The 26,029-nt window shown below is 41.4% G+C and overlaps 2 protein-coding genes across 4 annotated transcripts in view; one reads left to right on the forward strand and one right to left on the reverse strand.

Moving 5' to 3' along the window:
• LOC138614417 (beta-crystallin A1-like) overlaps positions 1–20,641 on the forward strand; it is a 33,457-nt gene extending 12,816 nt beyond the window's left edge. The window contains exons 2-7 of one of the 3 annotated variants that reach the window (XM_069687865.1): positions 1,229–1,339; positions 16,775–16,851; positions 16,975–17,093; positions 18,771–18,912; positions 19,080–19,222; positions 20,215–20,641. In XM_069687865.1, the coding sequence (XP_069543966.1) occupies positions 1,273–1,339; positions 16,775–16,851; positions 16,975–17,093; positions 18,771–18,912; positions 19,080–19,222; positions 20,215–20,362 (696 nt within the window). In that variant the 5' untranslated portion in view covers positions 1,229–1,272 and the 3' untranslated portion in view covers positions 20,363–20,641. Of the gene's footprint in view, positions 1–1,228; positions 1,340–16,440; positions 16,528–16,774; positions 16,852–16,974; positions 17,094–18,770; positions 18,913–19,079; positions 19,223–20,214 lie in introns of those variants that run through there. The other 2 variants (XM_069687867.1, XM_069687866.1) reach the window with 2 other exon arrangements.
• On the reverse strand, positions 8,131–15,125 carry LOC138614412 (beta-crystallin B2-like). Its single transcript, XM_069687859.1, has 7 exons — positions 15,066–15,125; positions 14,100–14,238; positions 11,605–11,705; positions 11,069–11,187; positions 9,900–10,032; positions 9,649–9,791; positions 8,131–8,364 (listed from the first exon to the last, which is right to left on the reverse strand). Exons 1-7 carry the CDS (start codon positions 15,069–15,071, stop codon positions 8,193–8,195), a joined length of 813 nt encoding a protein of 270 aa, XP_069543960.1. The 5' UTR covers positions 15,072–15,125; the 3' UTR covers positions 8,131–8,192.
• Positions 20,642–26,029: the final 5,388 nt, after the last annotated feature.

The following is a 26,029-nucleotide window of genomic DNA, read 5'->3' on the forward strand; positions in this document are numbered from 1 at the left end:
ATCTTGCTGGTTTGGAGCGGTTAACTTGGAGTTCGCCTGGCTCCACTCGCCTATTGATCGCTGCCAGTTTTTGCTGTAATTATAGTCTGAAATGTTTGTTTACAGGAAAGGTAGCACGGCCGCTATGAAGGCCGGACCCCTCAGCAACAAGTGGGGGTGGCCAAGCGCGATGATATCGAAGTCGAGATGACCAGAGCCGAAGCAACAATAATGTCTGAAGCGGGGTTTTTTAAGTCTGAAATGGTCATTTGGGAAAAAATATACAGTAAAATATACCAATGCTGATTGGTTAAAGGCTGTTCCAGCATTTTCAAAATCAACCCATCATAAACACCCATCATAATGCAAACGACTGGAAACGATTCCCAGTGGGCGTGGTCATACCCATAAACACAGCCAGGGAATTTGGGTCAGGTAATACCAGACTAACTTAAAAAGACTTTTAATTCAATCACACGTCGTCAACTTTGAATTACGATATCAACACTACTTTCATGCTGGTCTTTCTCGCAGGATTTTTCCACCAATCACAGACCCTGTGTAGCCTGAGAGGTGTAATCTGGGCCCTGAGCTTGTAAACTGCATGTTAAACGTATTACTGTGAGCAAACCTCTTACAGTGTAACATCGTTTTTATCGCTCTTAAAGCTTTACTTGTGGGTTTTTTAGTGCCGAATATTTTAAATTATGTCCTTGCTCTCGGGCCGAGTTTAATTTTGATCTTATTAATGGTAACAATATCTACTTTTCACTTAACACATTAATAACTTTAATGCTCATGGAGAACCGTCCTTGAGGTCTCAAAACAATCAAGCGAGGACAAATTAGACACGTGGATTTGTCCTCGCTAATTAATATTTTTGGTCACTTTTCATTGTAATAATTGTTTTATTTATTTTTTTATTACGTGATAAATCACTTCAAAAAAACTTCTTTCCAAAGAAGTAAATAGAAGTTAACTACTATTTTGGATTTCACTTTCACAATTTCTTTTTCCAATTAAGTGACGTTTGGTTCTGCATAAAGCAGCTTGTTAACTGCACGTGACTGTAGCAGTGATGATTTCATTAAATCACGCAGAATACATTTTCTTTGCATTACCTCCAATTAAAACCACAAATCCCCTTCAGACATCCGAAGTGAAGACGCTGATGTGAAACTTCCCCTCTTCTTCTGAGAAGGAAAATCAATGTGTTGTTACAGAAACCATTTATTCGTTACACTGCCAGGTCAGTATCGAGGTGACCTCACATCCTCTGGGAGAAGCGGTGTGATGGGGGAACTGACAAAGCGGGCGCGAGCACACATCGGATCATCTTCATCAGCTTCCGATAAATTTGGTGAGTCCTTATCACCGGTGAGGGACCACCTGTCGGAGCAGTAGTCACTCGGCGAGCTTAAATCCCCAAATGGAGGAAAAGTATAGGTTTGCAATTAAATGTGTGAATGTGGAGGTTGTGTGTGTGTGTGTGTGTGTGTGTGTGTGTGTGTGTGTGTGTGTGTGTGTGTGTGTGTGTGTGTGTGTGTGTGTGTGTTAGTCCACTAGAGGATACAGAGTCAGTTTTTTTGCCTCCTGTAGATGTGAAAATTACACGCATGTATGTGTTTATATACTCGTCTTTCTTCCTTCTCTCTCTCTCTCTCGCTCTCTCTCTCTCTCTCTCTCTCTCTCTCTCTCTCTCTCTCTCTCTCTCTCTCTCTCTCTCTCTCTCTCTCTCTCTCTCTCTCTCTCTCTCTCTCTCTCTCTCTCTCTCTCTCTCTCTCTCTCTCTCTTTGTCCATTATTTAGCAGTGCTTTACTTCAAGGAATCATTAAGCCCTCATAAGCTATCCCATAATGCCCTGCTGCTGAAACGGTCCCAATCCACAGAGTGACATCAGAGGCAGGGCTGGAAAGAGGAGTAGCTGCAGTGTGTGTGTGTGTGTGTGTGTGTGTGTGTGTGTGTGTGTGTGTGTGTGTGTGTGTGTGTGTGTGAGTGTGAGAGAAAAAAGCTGGTGTGTGCTCATCTCTGCTCTGCTCACATATGAATGAACCTCCATACATGTGTGTATTTGTGTGCGTGTGTGCGTGTGTGTGCGTGTGTGTGTGTGTGTGTGTGTGTGTGCGTGCGTGCGTGCGTGCGTGCGTGCGTGTGTGTGTGTGTGCGTGCGTGTCAGTCTGACGTCAATACTCCTCCGATCCTTATTTAGCTTCATAGTTAGGAAGGCTCACAGGACCCTGTAGGAGTCTTATCTCCGTCTATAGATAGAGGCAAACTAGAAGTGGGAGCCCCGTGTGACAGGTGAAGTGTTCCTCTGCATCTTCAGTTTGGACGGGAGGAGACGATGGCCGAGCTGAGAGTTTTATTTCTGGAGAGGGGAAACTGTTCTGGCAGAACTGGGTTTAACCGCCGTTTTTCAGATCCTATTTTAAGTAGGAAGGATGAATAAATAATGAGGAAAGTGCTGAAATGGAGCATCTTCACCGAAACCTTTTACCTCTGCTTCAACAACTAAAGTAAATACATATTTCCTTAAGAGCAAAATAAAGTCAAATGACTTAAGTAGAATACGCGGTAAGGCAATCGGGTCATCTTTAAGTGACAGCTGGAAGACCTCTTCCTATTTTTTTGTTTGTATTTTTTTTTTTTTGCTATTTCTGGTACTTTGTCCACCTACATCCTTGTTGTCATGACGGTCTGCTGCAGCTGCATCCACCGTAACCTCGAGATCTCAATCCATCCAGATATGCCACGGCTTACAATAAGAGTATGCAGCTGTCATAAGTTTTAATGAGGTTTTAATTTGTTGTCCGTATCTATAAGCTGACTGTGGAGAGCAGCAGTTGGAGGGGAGGAGCCGTAGTTGAAACCTTTTATCCATCCAGTCTAGTATCAGGCTTTAGAGTGTAATACGACCGTTAGTCCACAAGAGGATTTGAATTTGTGAGGAAGCAAAAAGTCTTGACTTAATTACTTTAAGTATTGAATGTGTGCTGAGTAGCTTGGATGACGTATTTCATTTTGCTGAAGTGTCCTCGAGCAAGACACTGACCCTGAATTGCTCTGCACCGTCGGTGTGTTAATGAGAAAACAGCGTAAAGTGCTTTGCGACCTTGAAGGTGGTGAAGCGCTGTATAAGTGTAGACCATTTATTATTGTTATTATGTATTACACGCTTGGCATTGGTAGCACATTGCGTACACCATCATGGCAGCACAACTTCATTTCATAGTACTGCATAGATATGTTACAGTTAGCGGTTCTCCAAATTTCAGTTTTGCTTCTCCGAAAGCTTGTTTGAAGTTTGAACACTACAGTACCAGCGAGCTCTCTTTATTACGGCGAAGCAGCCTGCCGGAGTAAATCCTGGTTCTGTCGAGTGCAGGAGGCTTTGTTGTTGCGAGTGGGCCAAAAACACAACATCACTGGTAAATTCTTCCAACACTGACCCAGAATCTGTCAGAGAACTCATTCAAAATGCAGAATCTATTAATTATTAACTGGAGTCTGCAACACATCGACTCCAGCTTGTTTCTAGATGCAGGTTTGGGAGTCACAGTGAACCTCCCCCCGAAGAATATCTTCATACCTTGATAAGTCGCTGGAGTAACAAAAAAAAAGAGATTAAGATGTTATGGAGTTATAAATTATAGATGTAGAAATAGTATAACCAGTATTTAATCTTGGGTAGTGGAGACTTTTTTTTAATTTTTTTTAGGTATAACATGAAAAGAAGTTATACAAAGGTAATGATTTGGTATGTCAGACGTTGCCTTGATTTTATAGGAAGCACCAACCCTTCACTACTTTCCAACAAGATCAAATAAGATTTACAGCAGTTTTCTTTGGTCCAAACAAGCGAGTTCGCCTGATGCAGAGTAAAAAATAAACAGCAGCACGTAATCCTGCGAAGTTTTCTAACCTCCTCCAGTCTGCAGCAGAATGTAAACAATCACACTATTCATTTCTTCACACATTGTCCTGGCAGGATCTGAGAGTCGAGTTGGATAATTGCGGGAAGAATAAAAAAAACAAAAAAAAACTCTTCCCTCATTCTTTTCGACAGTTAGGTTATTGCCGTCGTAACTTCGACCCTCCGAAGACAGAAAGCCATGAAAAATTCGATATCAGTCTGTTTGGTCAAAAGGAAATTTGGCTGAAATTAGCTGGACTTTGGACACAAGACCTGGTTGAAAATCAGCTAAATCCAAATTACCAAAGCTCGCAGAGCAGCTCCGTCGTGGTGCATCTTTTCAACAATGTCATGCACTTTTAACGTGAAAGACCACTCTTTGCATCGTTCACGCGCAGCAGGAGCAGTCTCAGAACTTATTGATCCACCCTCATGTCACGTAACTTACTTAAACCTACATTGCTTAAAGGAAATTCGCAGACTTTTGCTTTCTCACGAGCGTGAACACTTGGCTGCCAGGTAAAAGATCTTTGATCTTTCCATCCAACCACATCCTCACTTTCTCTTCGTGTACTTATTCGCATGACTTTCTACAACCCCTGGTCAAACAAGTGTGTAGTTATCACGCCGACATAACGTGACATTGACACGCTTTGACGTGATCCTGGGTTTCAACAAGTATGAGAGAAAAACAACCGCATGAACATCTGCAAACAACAGCTGTGTATTTTCATTCACACGCAGCACAAGATTGTTAGCTAATATATATTCTTATCATCGTCTGTCTGACACACTAGTCGGTCACAACTGAACACCAAAGACTTCTAAAGGTTGTGTTGCAGAGGCTTTGTGTTATATTACATCAGACTTTGCAGGTGTTTGAGTCGTAACATCTTCCTGTAAGTTTAATCACTAAAAGATCCCGAACAGTATTTCATTGATTTGATAGAAAGTTGAATAAAAACTACTTCTCCTTGCGCTGCAGGGAACAAATCCCTGGGATAAATAGACAACATCACACTGCTTCCATCAACTGTGAGAATAAGCGTATTATTGTGCTACCTTAAATATTTTCTCACTGGAGTGGATCCTTTTGTCAGCAGTGTCAACACATGATCTTTTGTTGTCATTGAATAAATGGAAAGTGTAGGGACTGGTGAATAGGTTGGAGAGGGGGTAACAGACTAATGGAGGGTCCTAGTGAATTCTATTTATATTATCCATCATTTCTGGGCCAACAATGATTGAATAAAACTCTAATGTAATTTACGGAAACTTGCCTCATTATATTTGCAATATTTGGATCACTCTCAGCCGTTTAAAAGCCCTGTGCTGTAAAAGCCTAACCTTCACTGACGTCAGTGATCATTGCCATTTTAAACCACACGGCACAGAGAGAATATGCATATTACATTATGACTGATGGGTTTTGGTATTTTTTAATATTTGATGAGCCTTCAGAGACAAGCTTTGTATGATTGATCACATTTTATTAAAAAAAAAAAAAGGAGAAAAAAAATAAAGTGTGAATGCTAAAACGTGACGCTGACGTTCGCAGACCACACCGGCATCAACCTTCTCTATAATAAGAAAGAAATAAGTAATGCATGGAATCGTTCTCTGTAGAAAGATGTGTGGTTTCAGACAGAGTGCTGTGGCAGCAGAGATGGCATGCTTTCTCTTTTTTTTTCTTTTCACAGAATAACATTGGTGATCCAAATTGTTTTTCATCACTGCAAATCCAATCTGTGCCTCTCCTGGACATATTATGTGGAGTGAATACAGTGTGGGTGGACAGAGATTGCAAATTACCTCAAGATGTTCTCGAAAATTAACAAATCTATCAAGCCGGTCTATTCATCAAGTTTTTTTTAAGTTTATAAAGTCGACATAAAGTGAATTTTGTATCTCAGAGAAGAAGATGACACGTAAGACTTTTTAGTTTTCAGCATCACGCTGGCAGGAAGTTGGACTGAAATATGAATCTATTGTGTAATTCCAGCTACTTACATACATTTAGAATGAAGAACAACAGAACAACCCGTGAGTCTCATCATGTCGCTGTTTTGTTCTGCCCAGATTCATTCGTCGCTGGGTGCCTTTCAGAAGCAAAGCGGCCTCCAACTTTAACCAGATCAGTCAGGTTTTTTTTATTTATTCTTTTCGTTACATCGCCTGAATGTTTGACCTTCATTGTGCTGAATGGTAAATGCGTGAAGATTCACACTATAGGACTGTTTTCCTGTTCCTGCTTGCAGCTCACACAAGTGTGATGTAGAAAATGTGACACTGATTTCTCCTATAGATGCCTCTTTCCCTTTAACCTTTTCGATGAACAACTTTTGCTCACCAATAGATTCAGAATTTTTTTCATGACAAATATTTAGATTGAGCCTTGCTCCACCTGCCTGTTGGTCACAGTTGTAGTCTTTGCTGTGGTTCAGCCACTCGAAAGGGCGCACCAATCAGTGACCAGTGGGGGTTAGTCATCGTTGAATTCCTCGGACCAGGATCGGCCTCCAAACCACCCGTGATGTCACAAATCCTGCTCGCAGGTTCACGCCCTTAAAGACAGATTATAGGTGAGCTCAGAAAAACTTTTGACTTTTAAGCAGATTGACTTGAAACCAGCCTTCTCGTGTCAAACTCTTCACATTCTTTACTTTGCATAGTATTCAATAGAGTTTAGTGTAATATTTCAAAAGAGGAACGTGTGGACCGTCTGTGGCAAAGAGCAAAGAGCTGTGGAAGCATTCAGACTTTAATCTCTTTCCATCTCCAGTTTAAACAAAATATACTCCAATATCAATTTAGCCTTCCTCTTGTTGTACTCTCAATGCCATGTAGAGTCCATGAACTCCACGCGTTTTTCTTTCTTGGTAATACCTTGTGCTGATGTTATATTTTAGGGCTCTTTTCTACGTTCTATTGTTGTTGGTTTGGGTTTTTGCAAAGTGCACTGGGACCATGTTCCACAGTGATTTTACACTACAAATAAACTGAATTGAATGGCACCAAAATGCATCTCAACCACCGATAGGTGGTTAGACAATTCAGCTGTGATATACCAGCAGCAGCTAATTATATCTGAAAATATGACTTTAAAGTGAACCGATGGCATAATTCAACTTTTGTAACTTTTTGGCCACTTGGGGCAGCAGAAACAAGCTGTAAAGGGCAACACCCATCTACTACACAGTGCTCTCCATTAGTTAACTATATAGTATATATTATATAGTGAGAAGCAAATGCATGAACAAGGGAGTGATTTTGGATACAGTCTTAACGTATTATCACCTTTAACAGGTATTATTGCTTGCAACTCGGTTGTGGAAAATATTGGCCTCTTTTGCCATTATAGAAACCCTTTTATTCACCTGCTAAAGGATGCTTTAAAGATCCGTAGAGCTGAGAGGAAGTCGATCATTTTCTGGAGTTTGTCACCAAACACTTAGCAGTTTTCTCCATCGTTAATTCAAAAAGATATTGATTGTAGCAGCTTTAAGTTGAAGATCTGACATGAAATAACCATTACTGATGGAAGTTGTTGTTAATGTGTTGTAGGCAAACGGACCATCTAAGTTTATGATCCTAAGGGCCCTCTTTGTCTCCATGCATTTTAGTCACCAGATCCGGTAAATAAGACGTCATTTCAAGTGGATTCAAGATTCATGAGATGCTTTATTTGGGGTTCAGGGTTGAAGTGGCTGCAGGATCTGAGCACAGAGAACTCGCCATCTTTTTGTCCTGCTGTGGCTTTTCTTCTGTCTCAGTTCCAACATCACACAAACAAAACACTAATCCACTCTGGTGCCGCGCTCAGTCAGGCTCTAATGGGCTGAGTGAGGGCTGACGTTGGTGGGATGTGGAAGAGAGAAGTGTGTGAGGGGGAGGGAGGGAGGGGAGGGGAAGGGAGCAGAGAGAGAGAGAGAGAGAGAGAGAGGAAAGTGGGGAGTCAGGAGATGACGAACAGAGACAGCAAGAGAGGAAGAACAAAAATGGAGAGAGTGTTTATTATCAGATGCAGTCCCGGCGGTTCGTGTAATTACCCTCCTCAACTTTGTAGAACTTTTCATTGGTCACTAGATTACAACTAAAATTAACAACCTATTGTACTCCCTCCATCCTGAGCTCAAACCGCTGAGAGACTTTTGGGACGGAGGGCGAGATATTAGATCCTCTCCCTCCTCCTCCTCTCCTTCTTTGCCTTCCCTCCTCCTCCACCTCCCTCTCCATCTCTGCGCCCGCCCTCGGCCTCTGCCTCTCCTCCAGTCCTTCTCTTCCTCGCCCTCGCCGGGTTTCACTTGGAGGACATGGTGTAGCAGCCGTGTGGGTGCCACTGCATGTCGCGGATGCGCCTAATAGACTGCATCTGGGGGCAGCGGGCGCCGAACTCGTTGAAATGCCTGAATTCGCCCTTCTCCAGCAGGTACTGGCTGCCGCGGTAGCCGGGGAACTGGTAACCGACCCAGCTGGGGAGGCAAAGAGGGGAAGGATAGAGAGTAAATAGAAGAAGGATTACAAAGGTTGCAAAGGGAAATAAATTCAAGATAGAAAATATATTCAGGCGAGGATGAGACACAAGATGGAAAGATGAGCAACAGAAAAAGTGATAAATGTGAAAGAAAGATGCTGCAGAGACAGACGGAGAGAAATCAGGGAGGATAAACATCTAACAGATCAGGGCATCGATCTGTTTATCAGGCTGTCGGGCACGAAAACCACAGGGCAGCCTGTCTTCCAGCTGTTTGTTTCTGACAGCAGGGAGCACTGCAAATGAAGTAACTACAGCAGATAGGGAACAGTGTCTGCAGCCCGCCACACCTCTGCGAGCACAAACACAGACACCGAGCTGCTGACGTTCATGACACCCTCAGACAGCTGCTGATGAAAAAAATAAAAGTGAAAAAGGCTCTATTTCTGAACTCACTCCCAGACAGACCAGGGCTCGGCTCATCTGTAATTATGTTGCTGATGCCGTCGGTTTGAGAATGACGTCACGGATGTGAAAGCTGTCTGACACATGCAGCAGCACACGGAGCTGGACTGAGCAGAGTTTAGTGTTTGTAGTCAGCCCTGCTGAAAAATGTATGATTTGCCGACTAGAAGCTGCAAATAGTTACAGCTTCACAGCCAGACATAAAAAAAAAAAAAAAAAAAAAACCCCACAGAGGCAGGTCGTTTTTACTTTTAAATGTAGCCTACATTTTGAGGCAAAATACTTTTTAGCTTTCTTTTAATGAGGATCTGCATTTCAGGCAAAAATGCTTTTGTAGTATTCCCTTGGAGCTAGTTAACTATTATTCGAAGAACGCTCCTTCGTTACTGCATGTACACACACACACACACAGATTCATTGACACCATTAACTTCACTTACTTGCACGTCTAAGGCTAATTGATATGTTACACCTCGTTCATTAAAGCTGCAAAACAACATGAGGCGTAGAACTTTTCTAAAAGTTGAGTTTAATGGGGTGCCGGCCTTAGAAAGAATGCTGACAGCGGGACTTCTTGGAGTTATAGTGGTACTTCACCCAAACCAAGAAGTAGTCTGGCCCCCAACCAAAACGTGTCTTTATCTCAGTTTAACTGAGTAATTAAAGTAACCAATCCCTGTTTGTTTCATCCAAACGGGATATAACATTTACCCTCCGGACTCATCTAAATCTCGGTAAAAAAGCAACTTAGCAACTTTGTATTTCCAAAAGTGTCGTAACTTTAAAAAAAAGGCAAGAAAAATGGCGTAATACTCACGTTCCACAGCTGACCATGATGCTGCCCACCCTGTCGGTGAAGCCGTAGGAAAACAGGCTGGGAACGTCATCGTCCATGATCTCCATCTTGCGACCCTTGAACTCTCCAACCTCATACAGGCAGATCTTGTGCTTCTCGGGATCCTGCAAAGAAAAGAAGGAAGTGCAATGAGAACAGAGAGAAGATGAAGGGAAAAGTGAGGCGAATAAGCGGGTACACTTCGAGTTGAGTGGGTAGAAAATAGGTTTTACCATACGGACGGGCCTGAAGGACAGCAGGTAGTCGTTCTTCTGGCAGTTGCTCCAGGAGTCCCAGCGGGGGTACTCGCCCTTCTCCAGGATGAACATCTCACCACAGAAGTTCATCTGCTCAAAACCCACGAAGCTGAGGGAAGGAAAACAGCCGTGAGGAAGGCATTCATTGACTTTCATGCAGAGTACTTGACAGCAAACTCATTATCCAACTATTTTCACTAAGTGATGTAGGATCCAGTGTTTTTTAGACTTCACTCTGGAGGATTAACGTCAAGATATCTCAGCCTCTGTCGCTTCTACTCTGAAGATTCTTGTGTAAATGTCTCTTGCGATTTCCAGCACTAAATAAGTGGATATTTGTCACCTTTAATGCTTTAAGAAATAATTTGACACCGATCTGTCTACTCATTTGCTACCCTCGGTCTGCCTGGCTTAAGTTTTCTCTGTAATTCTAGCAAGTGGAAACCTATCGGGGTTAAAAAAAAAAAAAAAAAAAAAATGAAGCCAACACAAAAGTGCCAAAAACTGCAGTTCTTCAAAGTTAGACAAAGTTAGATACAAACAGTTGTAGAAGTGCAAGCAAATAGTTGAAGTCGGTGCAAGAACAAGACTGAAAGTAATTCACCAAGAGCAAAGACATCGTTGCCTGACTGCCAACAGGGTTTTTTCGTTCGTGCGTTTTGATATACGTCATATGGTGATCAATGCTGATTGGTTAAAGGCTGCTCCAATAGATTCAAAATGTCCACAGCCAGTGGGATGTAACCACCGGAAACAATCCTCAACGATGCCTGCAGACCAATGTTTTCATGCATCATTATCTCCTTACTTCTTAAGTTCCTTGATTCTTATTCGACCGCATTGTTACATGATATGAACTGTGACGTTCCCTGCGATACCCCTGATCCCAGCCACTGCTCTCTGCCGCTCTGTTGTATTTGTACTTTGGGAACTGAAGATCACTCCACTGCTGCACTCTCTGCAAAAATCACCCGAGGATAAAAGCATCGAAATGCCTAAAATGCAAAAGTGTGAAATGTGACATAATGGTGAGGTACAACTGTGAAATCACCTACTGTTCGCTCCGAGGAGTGTGGGCGCCGGATACAATGTGCTTCCCCGTGTGGGTGTGTGTGCGTGTCGCGGCGCATTATTCGGCTACTTACGGCCCACAGTCGACGCGCAGGGAGCGCACCCTGTCCATTCCCTTGTCGCACACGTTCATGCACTCGTTAGTGATCTCGATGCAGCGGCCCTGGAAGTTCTCCTGGTCGTACACGCACATCTGAAAACGTTTGGGGTTGGGGAAAGAGAGCGAGACAGGAGGTCATCGAGGGGGGTTTTTAAAAGTCGAGGGGCGACACTTGAGATCAGAAATGAGACGTGGGGAGTTAAGACAGAGAAAAAAAAAAAACTGTAAGAGGGGGGATTAAGATGAAGCTCCTGTGTTGTTATGACAGCTATCGCCACACCAATTTAACACAGAAGCCTCAGACGGTATTTTTCTGTCAGTTGTGGTTGTCGACCACCCCCTCACAGAGCTATAAGAACCAGAAGGTCGTCATGGGCATCAGCCCAGCAGGTAAACTGGTAGACCAGCGTGAGGCCAGCTGCTTCACACCGAGCGGGAAAGACGGCCTGATATAAATAGAGATGTAGATTTGTGATGTTTTGGTCTTTTTTGTTGTAGTGTGTACTGCACCTTGTAGGACATCATGCCCATCTCAGACATCTTGTTCTGACCCGCCTTCCCGTCAGTCTGGGAAGCAGACTTGGATTTCTCTCCTCCGGCGGACATAATGACTGAGATGAAGAGAAGAACAGTTGTTATTGTTGTCTTTTCCTCTCACATAAAAGGACAGTACAAAAAAAATATTGTGCTGATGAAGGGGTTAAATATTTTTCTTCCACTTGTTTAAAGGCTTTTCCAGTGATTGCTAATGTTTTCTCAACTTCCTCAAAGTATCTCAAATAATATGCCGATGCAATTTGAATTGTACCAAATCATTCTGCTTCAACAGCTTGGTGTACTTTAATTTAATTTGAAGCCTTAAAATGTTAATGATCTGATTATGTAAATTGTATAAATTGACTTGCTTGCTTAACAATAATCAAGTTGAATTACAAATTATCCCAAATTTAAATGAGCAATATCTGAAATTATTAGCAAAAATAACTTCTTTTTTTTTAAGCAATAGCTGTAACAAAAAAAAATTCAAAACATTTTACTTCACCATAGCGTTGCTTTTCATCAAAATGCAGGAAAAAAATAAAGCTGAAAAATAATAACAAATGCTGGGACGTAAAAAAAAAAAAAAAAAGTGACATCCAATCTCCCCATTAATTATTTTGATTACCTTCACTTTAACAAAAAGAAAAAAAACACCTTCTGTACTTTGTCTATTGTCTCTAATAAACCCACATTCAGTTCAAACTTGACCACATTTCACTCATTTATACCAGAAAATGTTTTCATTTTTTCAAGTTCAATGAAAAACCATCAAAACAAGCAAAGAACTCCTCAGTACAAAATCAAACAAAATCTATTCTACGTACCGACGTTCCTGTTTGGCAACTCACCAAAAAAGTTTCTTTTTTTTAATACGTGTGTATATCATAGATATAAACAGATTTCCTTTCGAGCCTGAACCTGAATCTAAAATTTGCTGTTTTACTGCTTCAGATTCCATAAAAATGTCCAAATCTAAACATTTGTTTCCGCAGAATAAACTCAAATGTTTATTCTGAAGAGGTCACGTGCATTTCTGTCCACTGCTGGATTTTTACAGAAGAAATGCACATTTTACAAACAATTTCTATCAACTATAACTCCCAGATTGTCCCTAATTGTCAGGTATCTCGTTATTCTTGCCTCTCTGCCTCCCTTCTTTCCTTTTCTTTGCGGTATGATGTTTGTCCACTGTCTTACCTGTGTGCAGTGTGTGTGTAAAAGGAGTAGACTCAGGGCTGAGACTGGTAGTCTGCGCTGGGCCCCTCGTCGCTTTTATATGCTGGCGCCCACAGCGGGGGGATTATAGACACAGAAACAAACTCGCTGAGCTCACAGCCCCCACAGAATAGAAATACCCCCATCATCAAAGAGAGAGAGAGAGACAGAGGACGTGGGTGAAAGAGGAGGAGAATATGAGGAAGAAAATATGACAAACTGGAAATTCATTTGGTCTGAGAGTACTCAATGAAGGACAAAAAAAAAACTTCATAAGAACTTAATCGGTGACGTGACAGGTTGGAGACATTCAAGACTTTAAAACTACCACCGAACCCCCAAAAGCAAAATCACAATGATGAAAGCCAGGCTGACCAGGTTCACATTCAAGAGCCATGTCACCAAATTATTCACCCTTGCTCCTTTCAGTGCTGTAATAAAGACGCGCCGGGATAAACATTAACCGGAAAAGCAATAAGCTGTGAGAAGCAATAACCTGGCTGTGCCGGCACCTCTGGGTGAGCGAAGAGTGTTCGTGGACAATCATCTAAATCGCTCTCTTCATCGCAGCAAGAGAGCGCTATTAAATTAAAGCCCGCCACTTTGTTTATTTTTATTTTTGTATTCCTTACGTGGGCGAATACGATATCGTAATGGGGCGTTAACTGCTAAAGTAAAAATCCACGAGGTGCCTCTTTGTAAGTGTTCACGAGGGATCGAGAAAAGTGAAGCGGGTGCGAACAGGCGAAGTCGCGTGTGTCACGTGACATCGAGGCTTCAGATGACGGACACGGGAGGAAGGACGCGGCTCCAGCTGTGCGCCAGATGAGATCCCGCTCATCGAGGAAAACAATGGTTCGGCTTCATCAATTCTCCAATTTGAATTTTATTCATAAGCCTCCTGCTCAAGTGAGCATCCGCGAAAGGTCGGTAGAGGAGGGAGGGAGCGAAGGAGTGACTCACACACACTTGACTTTTGGCTGCAGAGAGTCGCATCAATGAAGAAACACAAGGGGAAGCGGCCAATGGTGAAACAGAAGCGAGCACCCTGGGGACACGTCTCTCCTTCAGATATCACAGATATGCGTTCTCACTGAGGTCCTCTGCTCAAAAATGAACTCATTGACGGGATTCAGTCAAAATCCCACCATCCATATGGACTTTTGATTTATTGACATATTAGCCACCACACAGTGCTGGAGCTGTTAGCACGGGTGCCCCAAAAACAAGAAGGCCCTGGGTTCACACACCGGGGACATTTCCAGGTGGAGTTTGCATGTTTTTCCTCTTCCCGTGTGGGTTTTCGGGTGATCCGGTTTCCTCCCACCGTCCAAAGTTGACTAGCGACCTGACAAGCGACCTTGGATAGGCTCCGGCCTCCCCGTGACCCTGTTACGGGATAAAGCACAGGATTCACATATTAGTCTCTTGACATCCATTATGTCTCAATTCCAATACGGCTGCAAAAAGTAGTTCATATTATTGGGAATAGACCACCGACTGTATATAAAAGCGGACGTAGCTTCCGGCTCTAAAAGATATGGAAGTGCTTTACTATGCAATACCACCGAGTGCCACTAGAGGTCGGTTCCAAAAAAAAAAACCTCCATAGACTCCCATTCAAGTATAGTCTCATAATGTTGTTAGCTAAAGTCACTCCTTCCTATTAGTGTAATGGCAGTCCATCTGAAAATAATCCGTCATTAATTAAAAAATAATCTAAAACAGCTGTGTTTGGTGGGGGGGGGGGGGGTTGGTGGTAATAGACCAAGTGACTGTTGGCAGTTGTGACTTTGTGTTCTTTGATGTGGCCACTGTCTTTGTGTTGAAATGTGTGTGTGTGTGTGTGTGTGTGTGTGTGTGTGTGTGTGTGTGTGTGTGTGTGTGTGTGTGTGTGTGTGTGTGTGTGTGTGTGTGTGTGTGTTTTTCATGTGTGCCAGCCTCCTCGTATATTGTCTAGATGATTGCCAAGGACTAAGGGGTCAGATGATGCAGAGGTGGATATGTCGCCGTGGTAACCGTGGCCTATGTTACCTTACAGATTGACACTCAATTAAAAAAATTTTTTTTAAAAAACAGTCACAATTAAATTGTTGTTTTTCTTTGTGATGTTTTTTTTTTATTAGTTTTGTTTTAATTTCTCTCGTTGTTTTCCATCTTATAAGAACACGGGGCTGCTACATTCCTGCTATACTATCATATTAATTACCAGTTACCGTCATTAATTGAATTTCCTCCACTTTTGGACGCCAGCATTGAACCGGGCTCCCCCGGATGTTCTCTCCAAATCCTCCTCATTCTCTGCCTATAGCCCCGGCCATTGTGTCGCTATACGATGGCACTGCTGACCTACACGAATAGACCACAAACAGCCCCGCATTCATCGCGCAGCACCTCTGTGGCTGCGCTGTATATGATCTGCTGAGTCGACAGGCCGCATAGGGTTACAAAGAGAGAGAGGGGGGGGGGAGAGGGACCGAGAGAGGGAGAGGGGGAGAAAGATAGGGAGCGATGAGGCTCCCCGGGGCGCGCGCGCGCGCGCGCACGAATCGGGTTTTTTTTTTTTTTCCGCACAAACACGAGCGCAGGAACCTTCGGGACCTCACCTGCGTTCAGATGGTCACAAGTTAGCCAGTGAAATACAGGAAGTCTTTTTCTTACTTTTCAAAATAAAAGCCCTTCCTACACGAGTCATGTTAAGTAGGTTAGGTTAGGTCGTTACTTTATTAATCCCCGAGGGGAAATGTTGTCACTACAGCAGCATACAGGAAGCAATAGATAATAATAGAATAATAGAAAGCAATAAAATAGCAGTAAAAATGTTAAATATAAATATAAAATATAAAATGCACAGTATATACAGTACAGTATATATATCTATATATATTATATACAAACAACCAAGAACACAGACAACAGTGTTATTGCAAGTATGATTTCATTATTAATTCTTTTCAGTGTTCATTAACCTGCCGATGACTGTGTCAGATATTTGATTATTTGTTTTGCCTATTAAAATGTTATCCATGAATGAAAACATCCGCCGTTGCTAAAATCTCAAGAGTTTTAAAGGCGATTACTTCAAAGATAGATTGTTGAAGGAGACAAATGTTTTTTGCCATAAAAAAAATTACTTAGTCAATCAAATTTTCTAATTCAGAAATGTATCATTCAGCCTAAATGATTACAAGGCTGATCATTTCAAAAGCCTAAACGAAGCAGGAGGAAGTGGAATAGTACAGAAAAGTATTTATTAAACAATCGTGTGCGTGAGGTTGCATTTCTGTAGCTGTAACAAGCGGAGCTAAAAAAAAAATTAACTAGTTCAGATAAACTCTTCATCACTGAGCCATTGATTCAATTTTGTAACTTAAAAACGCACACAAAATCTAATGTTGTTGTTGTTTTTTTTAGCTGTCTCTATAATGTTCTAATCCAGAGAGTGCGTGGAGTTTAATTTTGAAGGATTTAACCGGAAGCCATAGTCTGGATTGGTACTAACCACACGCGCTTGACGGACGCGCCTCGTTCACGTTATTGGCACGGAGGGGCGGCACGCGCACGCGCGCGAGCACGAGCGTCCCGCGTGGACGCCGGTATAAAACAGAAGCTCCAGGTTCAGACAAAAGTCCACGAAAAGAGGATTTGTTGTGTGAGGAGCGCGAGGAAAGCATCCAGGTAAGGTAACCCGGTAAATGACTGGTGCACAACTTTTCCCACGGGAAGGATTAACCGGATTTAGATAACTTTGTTTTGGCTTCATGTTGGTAGTACACCTGCTTTACTCCTTGAGAAATTTCCACGTTAGAGTTTTATTTTTATGTCGCAAATATAAAATTGACTCCTAAATGTTATTGTTTATTTACTGAGACTGGTGTTTACACACGTCTGTCCTTGTTTTCTCTCTTGTTCTGTTTAACTCCAGAGATGAATAGAATCAATAGAAGCCACATGTCCTCATCCATGTACCTCCCGACCATGGGTACAGCCCCTTTCTTTCAGGTGACGTCACACTCGTATCACTTAACTAAACACTAAATCAAGACTTCCGACTCGCAGAGCTCTCACGCCTCCCTCCCGTCTCCTCCACCCCCCCTCCACCCACCCACCTCCTCCCGTGCGCAGGTGACTGTGTTCGAGCAGGAGCATTTCCAGGGCAAGTGCATGGAGTTCACCTCCGAGTGCTGCAACATCTACGATTGTGGCATGGACACCATCCGCTCCATCCGAGTGGAGAGTGGAGCGTGAGTCACAAAAAGCCTGTACGCCTGCAAGTCTCTGTGGACAGCTGACTGACTCTGTGTGTGTGTGTGTGTGTGTGTGTGTGTGTGTGTGTGTGTGTGTGTGTGTGTGTGTGTGTGTGTGTGTGTGTGTGTGTGTGTGTGTGTGTGTGTGTGTGTGTGTGTGTGTGAGATAGACAGGAGTAGAAAGAGAGGAGGTAGATGTCACCTCTGCAAATGCAGGTGATGACTCATTTTGATTTCATTATTATGAGCGACGCCTTTCCGCAATATTAGATTATTTTTGCTGCCTTGATGCATTGTAATTATAAAATGTCGATTACGGTGCTTTATACGTTTCCTCCAGCACAAATTATGAATCATTTACTACCCTAAAAACTTGGTAAACTAACCTGCTTCGTCTGGACTGTGAGGATGTAGTTTGATCTCACAGTGGCCCCCGACAACCATCACATAAAGTTTGACAGATTATTTTGTGTTCACGTCGGACAAAAATTAGAAATAAAAATATTAAAAATAATGAGGAAGCCTCAGTCCACCATCATATACCATCAACTGTCTCAAAACAAAGAGTATGTGTACGTTTTATTTTGAAATTGACACGCAGATATTTTTCCAACATTAGTTAATTGTTTCTTTTCTGTATCTTTTGTTTTAATTTACATTTTGAAACTTTAGTGACGAATGCGGAAGCGATCCGATCTTTTATGCGTCTTCCTGCACTCGGTAGAGAAGCAGTGGAAGTCAGTGTGCAAAGTGTTTCACGATCTATACTAACCGGTTTGGAGTGAATAAATTGAGTTAGCATGGAGAATGACAGGTCGAGGGTTCAGTAGCCGACCAGACGCGGAAAGTTCCTTCAATAACAAGCAGGACGAGGAAGTCGTGACTGGAAAGCGGCCGGTGAGTCTCCGTTTATAGGAAACTCTTAAGAATGATCTCAACTTTTGAGTCATCGTGCAATCTGATTTCAGATTTTAGCTTCAGAGGAAAAAAAAAAAAAAAAAAAAAAAAAAAAAAAGTGGTGAGTAATGGTTTTTATTCACAGTGCGACACTATCATAAAGGAAGAAAAATACTGAACTCGAGCTAACAGAACGGATCGATAGGAAGTCGTCGAGGTGCCGGGATGGAGCAGGAGTTAAGATTTGAAGTCGCCAGAGCAGATTTCCTTTTCAGAAACGTACACTTCACCTTTTCTTCTCTGTGCAACCTGTCACTAGCAGGACTGGAAAAAAAAACGGAAGGATTGACCACAAATGTCTACAAATCTCCAATTAGAGAGGAAAAGCTGCAGAGTCGTCGTTCTGAAACGCCAACCGATACTTTAGAGAAGCGTACACTTGGGAAAAAGGAAGTTGCAATGGATCGTGGGTAGTTCTTTTCCCTAAAAAGTTTATTTTGAAAATGCTTTTTTTTTTTAAGAGTTGGTAGATTTTCCGTCTTTAATCGGTCATTTTTCTTTTTCAGTCATCGTTTTGTGGTAAAATAAAAAAAAAGCACATAGGACGCTCCTCTCGCCTCCTCTCAACCTGACTGATGGCACCTGTCTGTTTCATGGTCAAAACTGATTTCACTCCATACTGCTTACTATTTGTATTCACCTGCCTGATATAAATACATATACATATATTTTGTTTTTCTTCTGCCGCTCATGTTTTTTTTTTTTTTTTTTTTTTAGATGGGTGGGCTTTGAGCATCACGACTTCCAGGGCCAGCAGTTCATCCTGGAGAGGGGAGAGTACCCCAACTGGGAGGCCTACAGCGGCTCGCTGTCGTACCACAACGAGCGCTTCATGTCGCTGCGCCCCATCTACTGTGCTGTGAGTGGCTGCGGCGGTGGGGGGGAGGGGGGAGGGGGGGGGGGGGGGAGGGAAGTGGCGGGGCCGAAAGGAGACAAAGCGGGAATGAAAGAGTGGGAGAGAGGGCGAATGGAAAAAAATGAGAAAAGTCTGGCGCCACTAACTCTCTGTCCCGGCGCTTTCCGCAGTCTCACCAGAGCAGCCGCATGATGATCTTCGAGAAGGAGAACTTCATCGGCCGCTGCACCGAGCTGTGCGACGACTACCCCTCCCTGCAGGCCATGGGCTGGTTCAAGCCCGAGGTGGGCTCCATGCACGTGCAGTGCGGAGCGTAAGTCGCCGCCTCGTCCCCACACGAGTCATACTCGTCCCCACGCGAGTCATACTCGTCCCCACACGAGTCATACTCGTCCCCACGCGCTCCCGTCCAACGGAGAGTTTTAAATCTTCAAAGAGACGAAAATAGACGTAGACTGGCGGGGAAAAAAAAAACCACAAAAAAAAACATTCAGCACTCAAAGAGAATCAAAAGTAGTTTCATCAGTTGCATCATGTCATGATCGAAAGCCACAAAAAAAGCCCTCGTCAAGGTGATTCTCCTCAGACGGCTTTCATCTCTTCTGGAAAATACATCTCTTTTTTGTAATTGTCACACTTCCTCACGTTCAATTTTGAAGCCACAGAAAGCAAAAAAGGATGATACAATTATTCTTCGCGTTGCCAGCGGTGATGTTTAAAAAGAAGTCCACGTGGATCAGTCTGCTTTGTTTTTCTCCAGACTTGAAAAAAAATCTCAACAACCGCAGAAACGATTGAATATTAAATTGAATGCAGATGTTCACGTTCCCTGCATGATGAACTGTAGAAAGAAAAATTATAACGTCTTGCAAAACGAACGAGATTTCAAGCGACTGTCATTACATCACATTACATTCATATTTCTACATTTATGCCGACGCTGTGTTTTTGTTTTTTTTTCCTTCACAAAGAGCATCTGGCGTGGCCGTGCATTTCGTTTCAGACATATCTGCCGAATTCATTGCGACACAGTTGGTATTTATGGAAACTTTGCAGCACAACAAGCTCTTGAATTAGTGCACTTGGCAGCCGGTCAGTTATCTCATCACAGATTGCATTGGCTCACGTCGGCTGATTAGTAATAGTGTGTAACTGTACAGAAATACCAAAGATATGTCGGCCGTAATTTGTAAAACAAAATCCTTAATCCTGTTCATTCTTTTTCCAGTGTATTGTTGTCAAATGATTTATTAGTTAGGCTTATAGTGGCTGCTGTTAATCCATCTCCTGTGTGTTTTCCCACAGCTTCGTGTGCTATGAGTACCCAGGCTACAGAGGCCAGCAGTACATCATGGAGTGCGAGAGACACAGCGGAGACTACCAGCAGTGGAAGAACTGGGGCTCCCACTGCCAGACTCCCAAGATCCAGTCCATCAGACGCATCAGGCACTGAGAGGGCTCGGAGCAGGACCGGCGGCAGCGGCACGGCCTGGGCTCAGGCTAACACCTGGGTGTTGGCCTGGGCTCAGGCTAACACCTGGGTGTTGTACTGTCAGGGGGCCCCAAAGCCTGAACTTACCGATTTCAGGTTCTGAGATTCGGGCCTCGGACTGTATGTACAACACAAACCATCAGTGATATAGCAGCTACCTCTTCATGCCAGCACATTTTCATACTCCTCTCATTAATGAGGAGTATTTTTTTATTTTATTTTTTTGGTACAAGTGAAATAAAATCCCGATTGAAAATGTGAAAAGTCATTTCTGTCATTTTTGTGCGAGTTTTGAGTATTCAGGACAATGTTTGGTATTTACACATCAGTTCATCTGTAAGCGAACATTGAAAGATTGGAAATAAAAGTCATAAAACTGGTATTTGATCATCAATATCGATAAATATTGATGATCAAATACAATTCTGTTGCTATGAGGACTACGTTATTAAAAGAAATGCAGAGAAAAGATTTTTATTCATTATCTGAAGAAAGTCAAAATGTTGGGAATAAATTCAAACATTTCAAATGTATTCTCAAAACGTTGACATTTTTTCAACGTGTTTACGACGGTCGATCAAAAACAACGAGGCCGATGCGCGCGAGCTGTTAGTGTGCTGCGCACCGTTCACGCGCAACAGGAACAGTCTCGAAACATTTTGATCTAACTTCTTACTTTATTATCAAATTATGTCTCAACTTTATTCTCGAAAGGGTATTTAAACTTTTTCTCCACATTTAAATTTGATTCTCGAAATGGTATTTCAACTTTATTCTTGAAAATATATAGTAACAAATCGACTTTATTGTTAGATGGGTATTTCTTCTAAAATCATAAAATGTCAACTTCTCGAATTGGTATTTCAACATCTTAAATATTCCAACTTTATTCTTAAAATTATATTTAAACTTTTTTCTTATTATTTCGACCTTATTCTTGAAATTGTATTTTAATTTTATTATTTACATTTTGAGTAAATTCAAGACATTTAAATTTTGTGTGAGACATTTCAGCTTTAACCTCGAAACGCTATTTTAATTTTATTCTAAACATTTGATTTCATTCATGAAATTTGTCGTTATATTGCCGCTTCGCTCTAGAAATGCAAAGTGAAAAAAAATCCTTTATATGGCACATCTTAGTACGTGTAATGGTGGTAATAACTGAGTTATGTTTCTTACGTAAAATCTATTTCTGATTCTTATGTTCTTTTAAAGTTTGAACTTTGTGAATTCCATTTTTAAAGTAAGCAACGAGATATTGTCATTATAGTCCACATTTATGAATGTGGGTGTGGGTACATAAATGAGCTGTGCGACAATAACTGCCATGAAATGTTACTTTAGTCCTTCTGTTCTTTGAGTTGGTTTTTACCTTCAGGTTTCTATGGCAACGATTGCTCAGCTCTCACTGTTAACTCAACATAAAGTTGATGACTTCGACCACATACCGCCCACCTGTACGGAGTAACATAATCACAATCCACAGCAGGTAACTTCAACACAATCTTTAGTCAAAAATATAAGTTTAATAAAGCAAGAAGCAACTAAATGTTGCTTTAAATTACATAAAACAACAACTTCATATGTATGCAGCGTGAAGTAGACAAGTTCACTAAAACACCTGTGAATGTCTTATGAAATGTTAAACGAGAAATTAATGAAAGACATGAATTACATTTTATATATACGACCATCTGTAAGACAGCTTGCAAGCTGTAAAAAAGGTCATTTTCAACTGAACACGATGTAACGACAGAATCGTAAATAAAACACACGCCTGCAAATGAAGTGACAACAGTGTGCAGTCAGGTAGAGACAGTAAGAAAAAACAAACATACCATGTACGTTTTCTTCAATTAAACCTGTCGAGTGATGTCCAAACCAAATTCCCTCCCCGCACATTTTGCCTTCTCGAAGTGGGAACAGCACAGGACAAATAATATCGACAGTGAATCTATTCCACTAAAAGGCCCAAATAAGGCATGAAAGAGTGACAGAGAAGCAGTATGTGTAATACCTGGACCCTGAAACTAAAGCAGGTAATTAATGATTCATTATTCATTATAAAAAAATATTATTCATTATTATTAGTCAGACTTTTCCTTTTCTTTCTCTGACATGTCAGGGTGTCCTCTATGAAAATGGGAGAGCATTGGGAATAGAAATTCAGCACAGACAAAGCAGTTCTTGAATTAAAAAAATATATATATATATATTTAGCCACGTTGGCAACATAGAGATGGCAATCTTTCTGACTTTGGTGACATCTGACCTCTCATTAGGATGACATTTGTTGTCTCAATGAATATTTAAAAAATGTTGAGACATGCTGCCATTATTTTATTGCTCAAATGTTGTTGTTTTTGTTGTCCTATTTCCCCTCAATTATATTTTTTGAAAATGACTCAGCTGAATCATTCATGGCTTCCCATTTGTGCTGAGGAGTTTAAGATGTTTTTATTTTACAGGATCTGGATCGTGCAAACACTTTATTTTCTGTCAAAAATCTTAAATGAAACATGCAGAATAAAGTCATTTTGATTTAGATTCAAATATTTTCACTCAGAAAAACCTTGGGCGCAACTGATTAGTTGAACGACAGGTGCAAAATTATAAACACAACAATAACTTCCATTGTCACAGTTTTTGACTAAATTATAGATAAATGGAGTAATTTTGGTGATTTAAAAAAAAGAAAAGAAAACATCTGTAACGGAAAAACTGTATGTACCTGTATCCCTATACAAACCTAACCATACTATATCTAACTGTGTTTTTATATAAGCCTAACTATGTCTAACGAGCATTTCTTTGTCTCTTGAATGTGGGGGAGCTGACCGTACCTTCCTGAGCCTGCTGTCACTCAACGTCGCTCTGAGCAGGGTGCTGTCACCTCTCTTGCCCTATAAATTATAAGACACACTCTGCACTCTGGGTAAGACGCTCACAGACTCTCTGTACTCTGTATTGTCTGAACCTTTCTGCAGAAAGGTTTAACTAAAGGACCTTAAAAGACAAATCTTGACTCAGACTCATTAATTCCAGTTTTCCACCACACATCTCTATTAAAAGCCGCCAGCCAGGCGGTGAATTCAAAGGTTTTGCATGTGAGGCCATCATTTCCTGCAGTGGGATTGGCCTTACATGACTAACCCTCCGTACCTTTTTCCTTATTAAATTATACTAAGTCTACATTCATATTCGTCTGCAAACAGCTCGTTTAAGAGATAAATCACATGTATGGGCTACTGATAATATCGTGAGCATATCTTGAGTTTCCTTGTTTGTAAAGTGCACACAATGGGCCGAAATACGGACTAAGGGTCGACTAATTCACGGGACTTCATGTAAACACGATGCTCAAACACCAAAGTAAGACGCTACCCAGTACAAAGCTTTGGCAACAAGGAGAGAATGGGCAGTACCTCGCCGGAGTACATAATGTTTGTCGAGAATGGAAATTAAAGACAAAAGAACAAAATATATTCAGTACTCGTTCCCATCTTTTCACATCCAGCGGGCTCTTTAAAAAAAAAAAAAAAAAAAAAACCCATCTCTGAAAACACACTTCAGAAAATCAATTCCTCATTATTTTCCTGCGGCTCTCAGCTCTTTCTTTTTAGATAAGTTCTTTTTTTTTTTTTTTTAAATTGCTGTGTTTTTGACTTGATGAAGCACAAAAGCAATTAAAAAGTCCCTCTGAACATTTTTTTGGGCCACATTTGGGTAATGAAAGTATTTTCTGCTGTATTCAGAGCTGCAGTCCGGTTTCATCCAGTGCACTTTAAGAAGACATAAAAGGCCGATATATTATTCGTGGTTGCTGAAATTGTCAATTGATTGACAGCTGAACAGTAAATTATTGCTTTGTTGTATTTTCTGTAAAGGGTATGTAAAAAAATGACATTAAGGATAAAAAGATGTAAAAATCTGGTTGGACTCTGGAACACATCTCTAACTTTCTTCCCCTCCTGTTTTTCTGTCAGCTGTCAATCACTCCTACGTTCTCCTCCATCTCTTCCACCCTCACCCCAACTTCCGCTCTTCCCCCTCGCCATCATTTGCCCGGGCTTCCTCCCGTCTGTGCCGCTGACCCTCGGCTCCTCTCCTCCTGGCCCCGGGTGAGTCAACTCCCCGGGCACCGCCGTCTTGGCCCTCGTCCTCCACAACATGCTCTGCGTCCTGCTGCTCCTCCTCCTCTTCCTCCTCCTCTTCGTCATCCTCCTCACCCTTCTCCGAGTCTGATTCATCGGAGTTGTCCTCTTCCAGGTAGCGGTAGCCTTTGACCTGAGGACAAAAATAATGATATGTGCACACTGATCGAGTCGCTCTGAGGTCAAAATGTTTTTCGCGGCAGCGTTTTTAATCAACAGTTTGAGGCTTTACAATAAAGCTGTGATGCTATATTATGACTTTTTTATTATTTTGGATGACATGTCATAGTATTACTTATAGCATGTTGTCCAAAATATCATTAAAAAAAAAGTCATACTACAGCATGTCGTCCAAAATGTCAGAAAAAAGTCATACTATAGCATGTCGTCCAAAATGTCATTAAAAAAAAGTCATACTACAGCATGTCGTCCAAAATGTCAGAAAAAAGTCATACTATAGCATGTCGTCCAAAATGTCAGAAAAAAGTCATACTATAGCATGTCATCCAAAATGTCAGAAAAAAGTCATACTAGAGCATGTCATCCAAAATGTCAGAAAAAAGTCATACTATAGCATGTCGTCCAAAATGTCAGAAAAAAGTCATACTAAAGCATGTCGTCCAAAATGTCAGAAAAAAGTCATACTATATAGCATGTCGTCCAAAATGTCAGAAAAAAGTCATACTATAGCATGTCAGAGAAAAAGTCATCCAAAATGTCAGAAAAAAGTCATACTATAGCATGTCGTCCAAAATGTCAGACAAAAAGTCATACTATAGCATGTCGTCCAAAATGTCAGAAACATATAAAAAAGTCATACTATAGCATGTCATCCAAAATGTCAGAAAAAAGTCATACTACGAGCATGTCGTCCAAAATGTCAGAAAAAAAGTCATTCTAGTCTGGTAGTATGGTTCTTCCACATGCTACTGAAGCTCCTGACTGTTTGTTAAATGAATAAAATGTAAAATTGCCAATATGTCTTGTTTGTTCCTTGTTACTGGTAGACTTCAATCATCCAATGCATCAAACAACACCAAACAAGAGTCAATAGCAACAGCAGAACAAGCTGTCTGGCATTGGCAGAGAAGATTTGGCAAAACTTTCATGGGCGCAACCCACATATTTAGCTGTGCTGCTCATCCCACAAATGCATGTTCCTTACAAATGGGGTACCGTTTAAAAGGGAAATTGACAGGCTTTCCAACGGTATACAATTTATTGCCAAGAAGCATTGTTACAATAGAGAAATAATCTACCAAACACAAATTTCCAAACTTTTTGTTCGATGTTTATGTATTAGTCCAAAAAATAAAAATAAACATAAGGCTATAGTATGGGTATTTTTTCATTCTAAAAAAAAAACTTAAGGCTACGGTGTCATCTAAAATATGAAGAAAAAGTCATGTTGTTGAGCAAAAAAAACACTATGGTATATTAGCACAGGAACAGTGGTACAGTGGTTAGTGCC

Source organism: Brachyistius frenatus, unplaced genomic scaffold (assembly GCF_029030835.1).
Source record: "Brachyistius frenatus isolate BFR_SWC_R1_liver_20210118 unplaced genomic scaffold, ASM2903083v1 Contig_497, whole genome shotgun sequence".
In the NCBI taxonomy this organism is placed as follows: Eukaryota; Metazoa; Chordata; class Actinopteri; family Embiotocidae; genus Brachyistius; species Brachyistius frenatus.